This window comes from Lithobates pipiens, unplaced genomic scaffold (assembly GCF_037356315.1).
Source record: "Lithobates pipiens isolate NorthernLeopardFrog02 unplaced genomic scaffold, aLitPip1_a1.2 Scaffold_30, whole genome shotgun sequence".
Lineage (NCBI taxonomy): Eukaryota > Metazoa > Chordata > Amphibia > Anura > Ranidae > Lithobates > Lithobates pipiens.
In genome coordinates, this window is record NW_027507791.1 from 19,486,223 (window position 1) to 19,501,326 (window position 15,104).

General features: G+C 47.3%; 1 protein-coding gene across 1 annotated transcript in view; it reads right to left on the reverse strand.

Moving 5' to 3' along the window:
- Nucleotides 1-15,104, reverse strand: part of PTPN21 (protein tyrosine phosphatase non-receptor type 21) — a 105,920-nt gene that overhangs the window by 31,345 nt on the left and 59,471 nt on the right. The window contains exons 8-10 of the mRNA XM_077463735.1: nucleotides 6,277-6,365; nucleotides 4,948-5,035; nucleotides 868-944 (exon numbers count right to left, since the gene is read on the reverse strand). Of these exons, the coding sequence (XP_077319861.1) occupies nucleotides 868-944; nucleotides 4,948-5,035; nucleotides 6,277-6,365 (254 nt within the window). The remainder of the gene's footprint in view (nucleotides 1-867; nucleotides 945-4,947; nucleotides 5,036-6,276; nucleotides 6,366-15,104) is intronic.

Below are 15,104 nucleotides of genomic sequence, written 5' to 3' on the forward strand. Positions count from 1 at the left end.
TTCGACACACACAAGTCTAGATATTCGCCAGCACACCACAGATCCTCAAACTGCATCCAAATGGTTCTTTATTAAAGAATGATTACATGCAAACAAGAGTGCAACATTTCCGAGCTGCACAGGACCCCTTTGTCAGGCATGTGATGATCACATGCCTGATGAAGGGGTTTTGCACAGCTCAGAAACTCTGCACTTTGTTTTTAATGTGATCATTCTTGAATAAAGAACCATTTGGACGCAATTTGTACTAAGATTTGTGGTGTGCTGGCGAATATTTTACACTTGACTGTAAAAGTTCCAGTTGAAACATTGTTGCAGCACCCGTTTTTTTAGAGCCTATTCCAGGAACGTGTGCAATGATTGTATGACACACGTAAATATGAACCTAGGCTTTCAGAAGACAAGTTTATTTTTACAACTATAATTAAATGACATAATCACGTGCGTCCATATATGAATGAATGAATGAATGAAATACTTGTATAGCGCACAATGCGAACTGAATCGCCTCTAGGCGCTGTGAATTCTAAATGTATATGTATATGAATTAAAGTGTATGGATGTAAGTGGGAAGGCCTGGCACCCACCGATGCCACTACCAGCAGGGGAGCACCTTCAGAGCCCCATTAAAGTGATTGTGTGCCTCTATAGCCAACTGGATCACTTACACTGAAAAGCCCTTCCCCAGCTGTTCACATAGATACCAGGCTTCCTTTAGCCCATTGTACCCCATGCCCTTTATGAATGCACGCTAGTAGACAAGGGGTTCAGCAAAGGGCAGAGCTGAGAAGGGGCCCGGGTCTCCCAATTCATGGAATACAAAGGAAAAGACTGGAAACATTTGGGCTGGGGGCCCCCGGTACTCACAGGTTGCAGTTCATTCTGTAGAACTTGTGACGGGCCACGCACATCCTCCACACGTATTTGGCAGTTTCCATGTCTTCCTAAAAGAGCAAAAACAGGAAAAGTTATTGGAAAAAGGATGCGTGGATCATCCAGCATCTGCTAAAACCAAAGCGGAGCCATTGAGACCTGCCAGGTAATCGGGCCATGCCAAATTCCATCCTTAAAGGAACACTCCATTAAAAAGTGAAAACTGAACTATGAGACGCACAACGGGAGCACACCCGTTCTGCTCTGTACTCTGTTTATCTTTCTGCCATTACCGTAGGTCACCAGTCTACCCTCCTCCATATCCTGGAGACCCCTACAGTCAAGGCCAAAGTCTTGAGAATGACACAAATATTACATTGTCACAAAGTCTGCTGCTTCAGTGTTTGTAGATCTTTTTGCCAGATGTTACTATGATATAATGAAGTATAAATGCAAGAATTTCATAAGTGTCAAATTATTATTATTGACAATTTTACATGAAGTTTATGCACAGAGTAAATATTAGCAGCGTTGACCCCTTTTTTTCAAGGCCTCTGCAATTCCCCTGGAATGCTGTCAATCTACTACTGTTCCTCATCCTGACTGATGGCCGCCCATTCTTCCATAATCGAAGCATGGAGTTTGACAAAATTTGTGTTTTTTTTCACCTGCTTCTTGAGGATTGATCACAAGTTCTCAATGGGATGAGGGTCTGGGGAGTTTCCTAGCCATGGACCCAAAATGTTGAGGTTTTGTTCCCCAAGCCACTTACAGTAGTAATCACTTTTGCCTTATGGCAAGGTGCTCCATCATGCTGGAAAAGGAATTGTTCCTCACAAAACTGTTCCTGGATGGTTGGGAGAAGTTGCTCTCGAAGGATGTTTTTGTACTTCTTTATTCATGGTGGTGTTGTGAGTGAGCCCACTCCCTTGGCTGAGAAGCAACCCCACACATGAATGGTCTCAGGATGCTTTACTGTTGGCATGAAACAGGACTGATGGTAGCGCTCACCTTTTCTTCTCCGGACCAGGTTTATTCCGGATGCCCCAAACAATTGGAAATTCATCAGAGAATAGGACTTTGCCCCAGTCCTCAGCAGTTCAATCCCTTTACCTTTTGCAGAATATCAGTCTGCCCCTGATGTTTTTCCTGGAGAAAAGTGGCTTCTTTGCTGCCCTTCTTGACACCAGACCATCCTCCAAAATTGTTCTCCTTACTGTGCGTGCCGATGTCCTCATACCTGCTGCTGCCATTTTGGAGCAAGCTCTGCACTGGGGGTGCCCCAAATCCGCAGCTGAATCAACCGGAGACCATCCTGGCACTTGCTGGACTTTCTTGGGTGCCCTGAAACCTTCTTCACAAATGCAGTGGAAAGTTTTTTTTTTTTTTAATGGGATCAAGTTAAAGCGGGAGTCCGCCGGGACTCCGCGTTTTTTTTTTTTTTTTTTAAAAGCCAGCAGCTACAAATACTGCAGCTGCTGACTTTTAAAATAGTGACACTTACCTGTCCAGCGCGCCCGCGATGTCGGCACCTGAAGCCGATCTCTGGATCGTCTCTCGGGTGCTGCCGCCGCCATCTTGGGTATGGGAATCAGGAAATGGAGCCTTTCGGCTTCATTTCCCGGTTCCCTACTGCGCATGCGCGAGTTGCGCTGCGCAATAAGGACGGTCCCCGCTGCCTCTGGGATCTGTGTGTTTCCCAGCAGGCAGCGGGGCACTTGCGGAAAGGGGCGGGCACTTGCAGAAAGGGGCGTAATCTACACCCTTTTCCGCAGAGAGCTATCCCGGAAGTGGCTGCACCCCCCTCGCCCCTGAAAGGTGCCAATTGTGGCGCCGGAGGGGGGGAGGGTTCCGATGAGCGGAAGGTCCACTTTAGGGTGGACCTCCGCTTTAATTTTCATGGCAAAGAGGAACTTGCAATTCATCTGATCACGCTTCATAACATTCTGGAGTATATGCAAATTGCCATCATAAAAACGAAGACAACAGACTTTGTGAAAATTAACATTGTGATTGAAGATTCAGTTTAAATCCTCTAAATACATTCCAGGTCCATGAAATCAAAAAGGTGTTCAAAATCAAAGGTCAAGTTTACACTTATGGTAGGGGGCAGTAAAAATAGGAGGCTGAATCACTTAAATTACCACCCTATCCAACCGCCATGCCCTTCAGCTGTAAAGGCAGCTGGGCAGGGTTGTATACTTGCTATGGCCACAATGTTTTGTGGCATGCAACACCTCCCACTGAACGCAACCCATTCAAGTGTATGGGGTTGTGCCACATCTGCCCTGCAACCATGCGCAATGCAGGTGGTTATGGCACAGTGGTGTAAGATTTAGGGGTTCAAACAGATGACAAGGAGACAACATAACATTACATAATTCATTCTAAAGCAGCCACAGCCTTAGTAGAAAAGCCTGTCCCTGCTAGCATGCTGTAGAGAAGAGCCCTTGCTCCATGTGTGAAAGCAGTTGACTCCTTGGAGAGATCTAACACCCCCTCCCTCCTATGGAATCAGACCTATCAGCAAAGCTCAAGGCCCCTGCTGAATGGATATCTCTGGCTCAACAGGGGGCATGTTGGACCTCTCCAGTGAGCCCACTGCTTCCACACAGAGGGCAGGGGTCTGTCATATTCATGCTGGCAGGGTACAGGCTTTTCTGCTCAGGCTTTGGCTGCTTTCTAAAGATAACCAGCCAGGGTGGCCATCAGAAATGTTGGGCCCCCTTACACAGCATTAGGCCTGCCTGCCCCCCCCCCAGGCACCCCACTTCTGACTACCAACATTCCCCAGGGCCCACCCACTGGCCATCTCACCCTTCAGTGCACCCACTTTTATTTTAACAGTCTTCTAACAGAATATATGTAGATGACAAGTGTATTCCAAGACATCAGTGCTTTCAAGATTTAACAGTAAGGAAATATATTTTGGGCAAAATATATGAAGCATGCCACCACAACAAAGCAGAACCCTACACTAACACTTACTGGACTACCTTGTTAAGGAGGCATCCCCATATATTCAGCAAAGAGGGATCCCAACCCAGCAAAGAGGCGGCCCAACCCAGCAAAGAGGCGGCCCAACCCAGCTCAGCACGCTCATGACTGATAGTCAAGGTTACAGGTGGCAGAGATCACATTGTTCCATGCATCTGGGTGGCAAAGTCTGGACTATTGTCATCTAGCAATTGCCATGGCCTCAGCTCTCCCAGTTCCTCCCCCCAAATGGTCAGTCTGCCCCTGGTGATGATATAAGGGGACTCTGATCTACAGTATTGGGGGGTCTATAAGGAGGGTTCTGATGACTGCTGATCTATTGGTTGATCACCAACCATCAGCAGTCAGCACCCCTCAATGAAGACCCCCCATTAGTTCACAGTCCCTCCAGAGATCAGAGAGACCCCTCCTGCCCTTATATCAGCGCCTCCTGCCCTCTTTAAGACCTCTATTTAGGCTACCTTACCATGAGAACTCAGGAGTTGCTGCAAGTCAAACAGAGCCAAAGCTCTACAGCTAATTTTCCTCACACTATGGAGTGTCTGTACAGTAAGCGATGACTGCATTAATCAATGTCAGCTCCTCAAGCAATCATGAGGTGGCAGAGCCAGAGAACTGAACGCAGAGAGCACATGCTGGTGCAGTTGACAGGAATCGTCACGGGGTTGAGGATACAGCACAGAGAAGCGCACTGCCAGAACTTGGTCCGGCATTGGCTTCCTCCCAAGGAGCCTTTCATTAGGCCCCCTACTGGCTGAGTGCCCGATGAGTGCATCCGCCCCACTTACTGTAATACTAAACACCAGCAACAACTTGCCAGTTGGGACATGGCCCCTTGGATGCCCGGGCCCCGTACATCTGTATGGGCTGTCCCCCCTGATGGAGACCCTGTAACCAGCTGTACACTTTTTACTTTAAAGCACCTGGACGGTACTTGGCGAATTTAAACTAAAATGTTACATGAGCCATAAGGTAAAAACAATGTGTGCTTCTGCCATACATTCATTTCAAATGGCAAAGCAATCTTTTCACTCAACAGGTCTTTGGAGACAGACATACAGAACGTGAACTGCTCACCGTCTGAAACTGGATGGTCTCTTCCTTGCTTGCCAGCTCCAATGTGAAAAATGATTTGTTATGAGACATGTTAGCAATGTCCACCCACCTGTAGAAAAGAGAATAGGAGACCTATGAGATATCAGATATAAGGAAAAGGGTACGCTGTGATGGTTTAGAATGGTAAAGATGGAAAATGACCTCTCTCTTTCTTTCTTCTATTTCCATCTGGTGAGCCATCCAGTATGTCTGTTGCTTTTCAAAAGCACTAGCTCTCCAGCAGAATGCATCAGTTTACATGGATGAGATAAACCACTGGTAGGAAGTGCTTACCATGATCAGCTTTTATTTATTCATGTAAAACCTTTATCCCAAAAGGGAAAGAAAAAAAGTTTTGCTGTAACGGATTAGGCATGAGCTAGAGTTTGGCTTTAATTTAAAATGAGTGTATTTGTAGGAGTGCTGCCTTATACACACACAATGCTATGGCTCTCTGCCACACTCCCTCTGGAACACAATGCTGCCTTATACACTCAGTGCTATGACTCTCTTAAACCGCCCCCCCCCCCCCACATCCATTGCTGCCAATATTTTATATATATATATATATATATATATATATATATATATATATATATATATATATATATATATATATATATATATATATATATATATATATATATATATATATACACACATATACACACACACACACACATATACATATACACACACACACACACACACACACACACACACACAATGCGTGGTCTCTCTACCCCCTCCCCCTGGATCACACTGCTGCCTTATATACAAAATGCTCTGGCTCTCTGCCCCCTTCCCCCGGATTCCATTGCTGCCTTATACACACAATGCTATGTCTCTCTGCCCCCCTCCCCCTGGATCACACTGCTGCCTTATACACACACGCAATGCTCCAGGTCTCTCTGCCCACCTCCAGCACTCTGCATCACACCGCTGCCTTACACAGACTCATCACTGAATCTCACCTCCGTATCCAGCCATGTTCATGAGGCTCTGTGCTCCCTCCAACAGTCTGTTATTGGCACTGCTATTGGAAGCCCCCTCCTTCACCTCCCACTTTGTGCGCTACTCTCAGCGCCTCCCTCTGAGTTCACAGGAGCCGGAACTACATTGGGGCATTGTATTAACTACATTGGGTATCAATGTGCGCTGACAGTATTGACTGTCAGTGAACACTGAGAACAACATTGGGCGGTACACATCTGCCACAATGGCAGGGTTTTGGAATGAGACATCCAACAAGCTCATATAAGTGTGATGGTCAGAGACTAGAGGCCAAACAGTCATAACTTGAAGGCTTACCGGAATAAAACGGGTGGGCGGCCATTTTTATGTCTCACGAAGATCCCGGTCAGACAGGCTCCAATAGAGAGGTCAGTACCTTGACTGTCCTAGAAACAAGAGGAAAAAATAAATAAATTGTCACGTCGGCCACAAAGGATTCACAATCAAAGTTATCACAGCTCTGTAGTGGAAGCTTCCACCACTCAAAAAACAAAAAAATAAAAAAAAACAATTGGTTATAGACCTAGGATGGTGGCTTTTTTTTCGTCCTCCTTAAATGGTGCCATCTTTCAAGAACTCTGCATCGGAAGGTAAAGCGGAAATAAACCCATTTGATTTACCAGTTATATTCCCAGCATGCCAACTGTCACATTGGTTGCACTCTCAACCAAACCATCCAATGGCTGGTGTCAATGTGCAGCATCATGGCAAATGCAGATGCAGACAGAGGCCAATAAGGCAGCTTCCTTGGCTGAAAAACGATAGAAGGGTTTAGTTCCGCTTTAATCTCCACAAGTAACAGGTGTCCACCATTGCAATGCAGCGGTCCTACCAATGGTTGCAGAGTATCGAAAAGTCCCATAGTCCCTCCCCTTTTGAACATCTACATGCAATCAGATATGCACCAACATAAAAGCTTATCTTTATACAATGGCGAATTACCTTGATGCATAAGAAGCAATATATATATATATATATATATATATATATATATATATATATATATTATATTTTTTTATATTTACAATAAGATTTCCTGTATTACAATTAATGCAACTGTAAAGAACGTCTGTATGGCAGAGAAAAATCAACTGTTTACGGGTGCGGTGTAAATCTGTCTGTCATGAGGTGCTTCGCTCCTGCTTGTCAACGTATGTCACAATCAGCGGGGAGGATTTACGAAAACTGGAGAGCGCAAAATCTGATGCAGCTCTGCATAGAAACCAATCAGCTTCCAGGTTTTATTGTCAAAGCTTAAAGCGGGATTCCACCCTAAAGTGGAACCTCCGCTGATCGGAACCCCACCCCCCCCCCCCCTCCGGTGTCACAATTGACACCTTTCAGGGGGGAGGGGGGGTGGAGATACCTGTCAAAGACAGGTAATTTTCACCCACTTCCGGGCATAGACTCCCACGGGAGTCTACGCCATTTCCTGCCCTGCCGCGCTGTCTGCTGGGACACACACGGGTCCCAGTGACAGCGCGGAGATTTCCTATTGCGCAGCGCGGCTCGCGCAAGCGCAGTAGGGAACCGGGAAGTGAAGCCGATTCGCTTCACTTCCTGATTCCCTCACCTAGAATGGCGGCGGCAGCAGCCGAGGCCCGAGCGGTCGATCGGCCTCTGCATCGCTGGAACCCGGGACAGGTGAGTGTCCATTTATTAAAGGTCAGCAGCTGTAGTATTTATAGCTGCTGGCTTTTAATATTTTTTTTTTTTGGCGGAATCCCTCTTTAATAGAACAAGCTGAAGTTGGAAGTCGATTGGCTACCATACACAGCTCTACCAGATTCTGAGTGCTACAGTTTTGGTAAATCTAACCAAATAGATCTATAAACTGTCCAATGAATGGTCACTCATAACTCCTTCATTACACAGAGGGCTCTATTCCTGCATGTCACCATGGGGAGGGGGTTACTAAAACTGAAGCACTCAGAATCTGGTGCAGCTGTGTATAGTAACCAATCAGCTTCAAGGTTTTATTGTCAAAGCTTAACCACTTCCGGATCGCCAAACGCTGATATACGTACTTAATTTGAGGACAGATAACCCCGGTATCCTCGTGTTCGGCCGGCGGTCTGCTACAAGATAAAAGTGGTCTCTGCGGTGGATTTGCCGCAAGATCACTTTTAATCGATGGCGGGAGAGGGCCCTTCCCACGGCGCCCCGATGCCCTCTGCCGCTTACCGGAGCCATCAGCAGGGGCGGAGGCGATCCGGTCCTCTCTGTGGCTAGGCATGGAGACGAGTGAGGGGCAGATGGCTCTATGACATTGCAGGGGGGAAGAAAAAAGTCAAACTGTCACTTCGGCCATAGCTCTTAAAATGGCCATTTTTTTATGACAATTTTTATTTTTTATTTTTTTTATTGCATTTTAGTGTAAATATGAGGTCTGAGGCCTTTTTGACCCCAGAACTTATTTTTAAGAGGTCCTGTCACACTTTTTTTCTATTACAAGGGATGTTTACATGCCTTGTTATAGGAATAAAAGTAACAATTTTTATTTTTATTTTAAAATAGCGTAAAAATTAAAAAAGGTAAAATAAGAAAAAAAAAATTTTTTTTAAATGCGCCCCGCCGAGCACGCATGCAGAAGCGAACGCATATGTGAGTAGCGGCCGCATATGAAAACGGTGTTCAAACCACACGTGAGGTATTGCCGCAATCAGTAGAGTGAGAGCAATAATTCTAGCCCTAGACCTCCTAACTCAAAACATACAACCTGCAGAATTTTTTTTAACCGTCACCTATAGAGATTTTTAAGGGTAAAAGTTTGTCGCCATTCCACGAGCGGGCACAATTTTGAAGCGTGACATGTTGGGCATCAGTTTACTCGGTGTAACATTATCTTTCAAAATATAAAAAAAAATTGGGCTAACTTTACTGTTGTCTTATATTTTTTATTTAAAAAAAAGTGCGTTTGTAAGACCTCTGCGCAAATACGGTGTGACAGAAAGTATTGCAACAACCGCCATTTTATTCTCTAAGGTGTTAGAAAAAAAGTATAATGCTTGAGGGTTCCAAGTAATTTTCTAGTAAAAAAAAAAATGTTTTTTTAACTTGTAAACACCACATCTAAAAAAAGAGGCTCTGTCCTTAAGTGGTTAAAGGGTTTGTAAACTTTTTTTTTTTTTTTTTAAAACAAACATATCATACATACCTTCACTGTGCAGTTCATTTTGCACAGTGTGGCCCTGGAACCTCATCCTCTGGGGTCCCCTGGCGGTGCTCGCGGCTCCTCCTCACATCAGTAAACCTTGCGGGTGCGCTACAGAGTCCAGCATTTGCGTGTATAGACACAGAATGCCAGACTCGGCCTCGCCCCCCCCGGCGCCCACGTCATTGAATTTGATTGACAGCAGCGGGAGCCAATGTGCTGCTATCAGTCTATCCAATCAAGAGCCAAGAATCTCAGAGAGTTAGAGCGCATCTCCACCAAGGGAACAGACGGAAACAGGCAAATTTCCAGAAAATCAAGTATTTCTCCCAGAAAAGTATTGCAGTAACACGTTTTGCTATATTCGTTTATTCCCTTTGTGTGTATCGGAACAAAACAAAAAAAGGGAGGAAAAAATGAAATTGGACATAATGTCACACGAAATTTCAAAAAATGGGCTGGTCAAAATTCTTGGCACCCTTTCAAAATTGTGGATAAATAAGATTGTTTCAAGAATGTGATGCTCCTTTAAACTCACCTGGGGCAAGTAACAGGTGTGGGCAATGTAAAAATCACACCTGAAAGCAGATAATAAGGAGAGAAGTTCATTTAGTCTTTGCATTGTGTGTCTGTGTGTGTCACACTAAGCACGGACAACAGAAAGAAGAGACGAGAACTGTCCAAGCCAAAATTGTGGAAAAATATCAACAATCTGAAGGTCACAAGTCCATCTCCAGAGATCTAGATTTGCCTTTGTCCACAGTGCGCAACCTTATCAAGAAGTTTGCAACCCATGGCACTGTAGCTAATCTCTCTGGGCGTGGACGGAAGAGAAAAAAATTGATGAAAGGTTGCAACGCAGTTTATTCCGGATGGTGGATAAGCAGCCCCAGGGAACATCAGTGTCAGCGTGAACTATCCTTTGAAATTGATATGAAATGAAACGCTATGGCAGGAGAACCAGGAGGACCCCACTGTTGACACAGAGAAATAAAAAAGCAAGACCACAGTTTGTCAAAATGTACTTGAGTACCGTATATACTCGAGTATAGGCCGACCCGAATATAAGCCGAGGCCCCCAATTTACCCCCAAAAAAACTGGCAAACTTATTGACTCGTGTATAAGCCGAGGGTAAGACATGCCTGTCCATCCCTGTGTGTGTGTCCGTCCATCCCTGTGTGTCCGTCCATCCCTGTGTGTCCGTCCATCCCTGTGTGTCCGTCCATCCATCCCTGTGTGTGTGTGTGTCCATCCATCCATCCATCCCTGTGTGTGTGTGTCTCCATCCATCCATCCATCCCTGTGTGTGTGTGTATCCATCCGTGTGTGTGTGTGTGTGTGTGTGTGTGTGTGTGTGTGTGTGTGTGTGTGTGTGTGTGTGTGTGTGTGTGTGTGTGTGTGTGTGTGTGTGTGTGTGTGTGTGTGTGTGTCCAGCCTACCTGTGTCCCGAGCCTTTGTCCCGAGCCTCCGTCCCGTGCCGAGCCTCCTTGCCTCCGTGCCTCGCCGCCGTGCCTTGCCTCCGTCCCGTCCCGTCCCGTCCCGTCCCGTCCCGTCCCGTCCCGTCCCGTCCCGTCCCGTGCCGTGCCGTGCCGTCCCGTGCCGTGCCGTCCCGTGCCGTGCCTTGCCGTGCCGTGCCTTGCCGTGCCTTGCCTCCGTCCCGTGCCCTCTTCGTTCGTCGGCGCCTCGGCGGCCATTGTAAAATTCAAAAGCTGCGCCGCCGCCTTCGCCTGTGATAGGCGGAACACTGAATTTCCCAGCAGCCTGTGTTCCGCCTATCACGTACATCGTATCATCCTCGTCCGTAGTACGAGGATGATACGATGTCCGTGATAGGCGGAACACAGGCTGCTGGGAAATTCAGTGTTCCGCCTATCACAGGCGAAGGCGGAGCCGGAGGCACGGCTTTTGAACTATAGAATGGCCGCTGTCTGTCTGCTCGACACGCTGATCGAGCGGGCAGACAGCGATGACTCGAGTATAAGCCGAGGGGGGCACTTTCAGCCTCAAAAAAGAGGCTGAAAATCTCGGCTTATACTCGAGTATATACGGTAAGCCAAAATCCTTCTGGCCAAATATCTTGTGGACAGATCAGACTAAGATAGACCTTTTTGGTAAAGCACATCATTCTACTGTTTACCGAAAACAGAATGAGGCCTACAAAGTAGGCACACTACCTACAATGAAATATGGTGGAGGTTCAATTATGTTTTGGGGTCATTTTGCTGTCTCTGGCACTGGGTGCCTTGAATGTGTGCAAGGCTTCATGAAATCTGAGGATTACCAAAGGATTTTGGGTCGCACTGTAGAGCCCGGTGTCAGAAAGCTGGGTTTGCGTCAGAGATCTTGGGTCTTCCAGCAGGACAATGACCCCAAACATACGTCAAAAAGCACCCAGAAATGGATGGCAACAAAGTGCTGGAGAGTTCTAAAGTGACCAGCAATGAGTCCAGATCTAAATCCCATTGAACACCTGTGGAGAGATCTTAAAATTGCTGTTGGGAAAAGGCGCCCTTCCAATAAGAGAGACCTGGTGCAGTTTGCAAAGGAAGAGTGGTCAGTGGCGGCTGGTGAAGTTTTTGGATGGGGGGGCGCCAGACCCCGCCCATCATGACCCCGCCCACCATTTTGGCCCCTCCCACTTCTCATAAAACACGCCCCTTATGTAATCGGAAAAAAAAATTGACGTGGGTTCCCCCTCCGAGAGCATACCAGGCCCTTAGGTCTGGTATGGATTCCAAGGGGAACCCCCTACGCCGAAAAAACGGCGTGGGGTTCCCCCCCAGATCCACACCAGACCCTTATCCGAGCACGCTACCCGGCCGGCCAGGAAAGGGGGTGGGGACGAGCAGGCGGCCCCCCCCCTCCTGAGCCGTACCAGGCCGCGTGCCCTCAACATGGGGGGGTGCCTTGGGGGAGGGGGGCGTGCGGCCCCCCCCACCCCAAAGCACCTTGTCCCCATGTTGATGAGGACAAGGGCCTCTTCCCGACAACCCTGGCCGTTGGTTGTCGGGGTCTGCGGGCGGGGGGCTTATCGGAATCCGGGAGCCCCCTTTAATAAGGGGGCCCCCGGATACCGGCCCCCCACCCTATGTGAATGAGTATGGGGTACAATGTACCCCTACCCATTCACCTGTGAAAAAAAGTACAAAAAAAAAAAACACAACACAGGGTTAAAATATTTTATTGCACAGCTCCGGGGGTCTTCTCGCCGGACTCCTCCGCTATCTTCTTGTAGCTCTTTTACTAGCGAGGAGCCCGGCTTTCTTCCTCGCCGCCGGCCTCTTCTCCCGACTTCGGGGGTCTTGTCCCCCTCTTCGGTTCTTCTGCCGGGCCACCGCGTCTTCTTCTGATGTTGCCTCGACGATCTCCCTGGCCGGAATGCCAGGGACGCGCTGTGCTGCCACTTATATAGGGACAATGGGGAGAAGAAAGAAGAAAGAAGAAAGAAGAAAGAAGAAAGAAGAAAGAAGAAAGAAGAAAGAAGAAAGAAGAAAGAAAGAAAGAAGAAAGAAGAAAGAAGAAAGAAGAAAGAAGAAAGAAGAAAGAAGAAAGAAGAAAGAAGAAAGAAGAAAGAAGAAAGAAGAAAGAAGAAAGAAGAAAGAAGAAAGAAGAAAGAAGAAAGAAGAAGAAGAAGAAGAAGAAGAAGAAGAAGAAGAAGAAGAAGAAGAAGAACGGGCGGCGGCAGCGGCAGCAGAAGACCGGGCCACCGCCTGTAAAAGAGCTATAAGAAGGCGCGGTGGCCCGGCAGAAGAACTGAAGAGGGGGACAAGACCCCCGAAGTCGGGAGAAGAGGCCGGAGGCGAGGAAGAAAGCCGGACTCCTCCGCTAGTAAAAGAGCTACAAGAAGATAGCGGAGGAGTCCGGCGAGAAGACCCCCGAAGACGGAAGACCCCCGGAGCTGTGCAATAAAATATTTTAACCCTGTGTTGTGTTTTTTTTTTGTACTTTTTTTCACAGGTGAATGGGTAGGGGTACATTGTACCCCATACTCATTCACATAGGGTGGGGGGCCGGTATCCGGGGGCCCCCTTATTAAAGGGGGCTCCCGGATTCCGATAAGCCCCCCGCCCGCAGACCCCGACAACCAACGGCCAGGGTTGTCGGGAAGAGGCCCTTGTCCTCATCAACATGGGGACAAGGTGCTTTGGGGTGGGGGGGCCGCACGCCCCCCCTCCCCCAAGGCACCCCCCCATGTTGAGGGCACGCGGCCTGGTACGGCTCAGGAGGGGGGGGGCCGCCCGCTCGTCCCCACCCCCTTTCCTGGCCGGCCGGGTAGCGTGCTCGGATAAGGGTCTGGTGTGGATCGGCGTAGGGGGTTCCCCTTGGAATCCATACCAGACCTAAGGGCCTGGTATGCTCTCGGAGGGGGGACCCACGTCAAATTTTTTTTCAGAAATTTGGCGTGGAGTTCCCCCTTCAGAGCTCATTCTCTGATTGGTCACGGCAAAAGTCGCCTGGCCTGGGGAAACCTTTCTGGCTGTGAAAGCTTTTTGCATTCATTCAGCTAAATGCACGAACATTCTCCACAAAGTAGAGGCTAGAAAGCCTTTATGCGGTGACTCACCTCTCACTGTCTGGCAGCTCCGCTCGGGCTAAGGAACGGAGCTGCCTACGTCACTTCCGGGTTTCGTGAAGCAGCCGAAAGCCGGAAGTGACTGCCTGTCTAAGAGTGACAATGCTCCCGCCCGTAGAATCACAGTGATTTTACGGGCGGAAGCTAGTCGGCGTTCTGCTGTGCGCCGCAAGGCGGGTTTTTAACCCGCAAATGAAGCGCCATGAATGCAATCTTGTGATTGCATGGACGTGGCGCTTCTCATAGTGCACTGTGACCGGCGCCACAGTACACTATGTTAAATTGTTAAATGACATTTTTTTTTTTTTTTTTTTAATGTCTTAAAGGGCCCGTTTTTTTTTTTTACTTTTTTTTTTAACTTTTTTTTTTTTTTTTTTTTTTTTTTACTTTTTTTTTTTTTACACCTAGGGAGAGGGGGGGCGGCGCCCGGGCGCCCCCTATGGGTGGGCCGCCACTGAGAGTGGTCCAAAAGTCCAGGTGAGAGATGTAAGAAGCTTATTGATGGTTACAGGAAGCGACTGATATCAGTTATTTTTTTCCAAAGGGTGTGCAAGCAAATACTAAGTTAAGGGTGCCAATAATTTTGAGTTTTGTATGACATTATTTCCAATTTGCTTTTATTCCTCCTTTTTTGTTTTGTTCCAATACACGCAAAGGGAATAAACCTGTGTATAGCAAAACGTGTTACTGCAAAACTTTTCTGTAAGAAATACTTGATTTTCTGGAAACATTTCTGGGGTGCCATCAATTTTGGCCATGACTGTATGACTGAGATCAAAAGAGAAAATCTCCGCTTTATAGAGGCCCTCAAAACGCCACGTCTCCTAATCCCAGAGAACAGATCAGGAGGCTTGACATTTGTCTGGCTTCACGTAAAAAGAATTTTGAAGGTGAAGTGCAATGAAAGTCACAAGATCACATGATAAGGACTTGTTCTGGCACAGCGGCGGGTGTATTGAAGATTAAGGTAGATATAAATCAATGCAATGTCATACGGTCCTAATTCCCTACATACACTGTACATAAATCTATGACATGAATTTACAGTTTGTAAAAGCCGAGATAAAATTACTATAACATAACTCTTTAAGAAAAGTAAAGCCTTCCTCTTTTACAGGTAAGCCTTGTTATAGGCTGTACTATAAATATCTCCTAAACTTGCACCGTTTAGGAGATATTTACTGTATACGCTGCCACCGACGTCATTGCACATGCGTACTGAAGGAACGGCCTGTTTGTGCCATTTCCTTGGGGGCCCGTGCTGTGACCGGCAGCGGCTCCCATGCGTAATCACGGGAGTGACATAATCGCAGCTCCGACCAATCATAGCGCCAGAGCATGCGAACCCGGAAGTAACTCCAGGAAACATCAGCCTTGTCAGTGGTGTGTCGGCACAG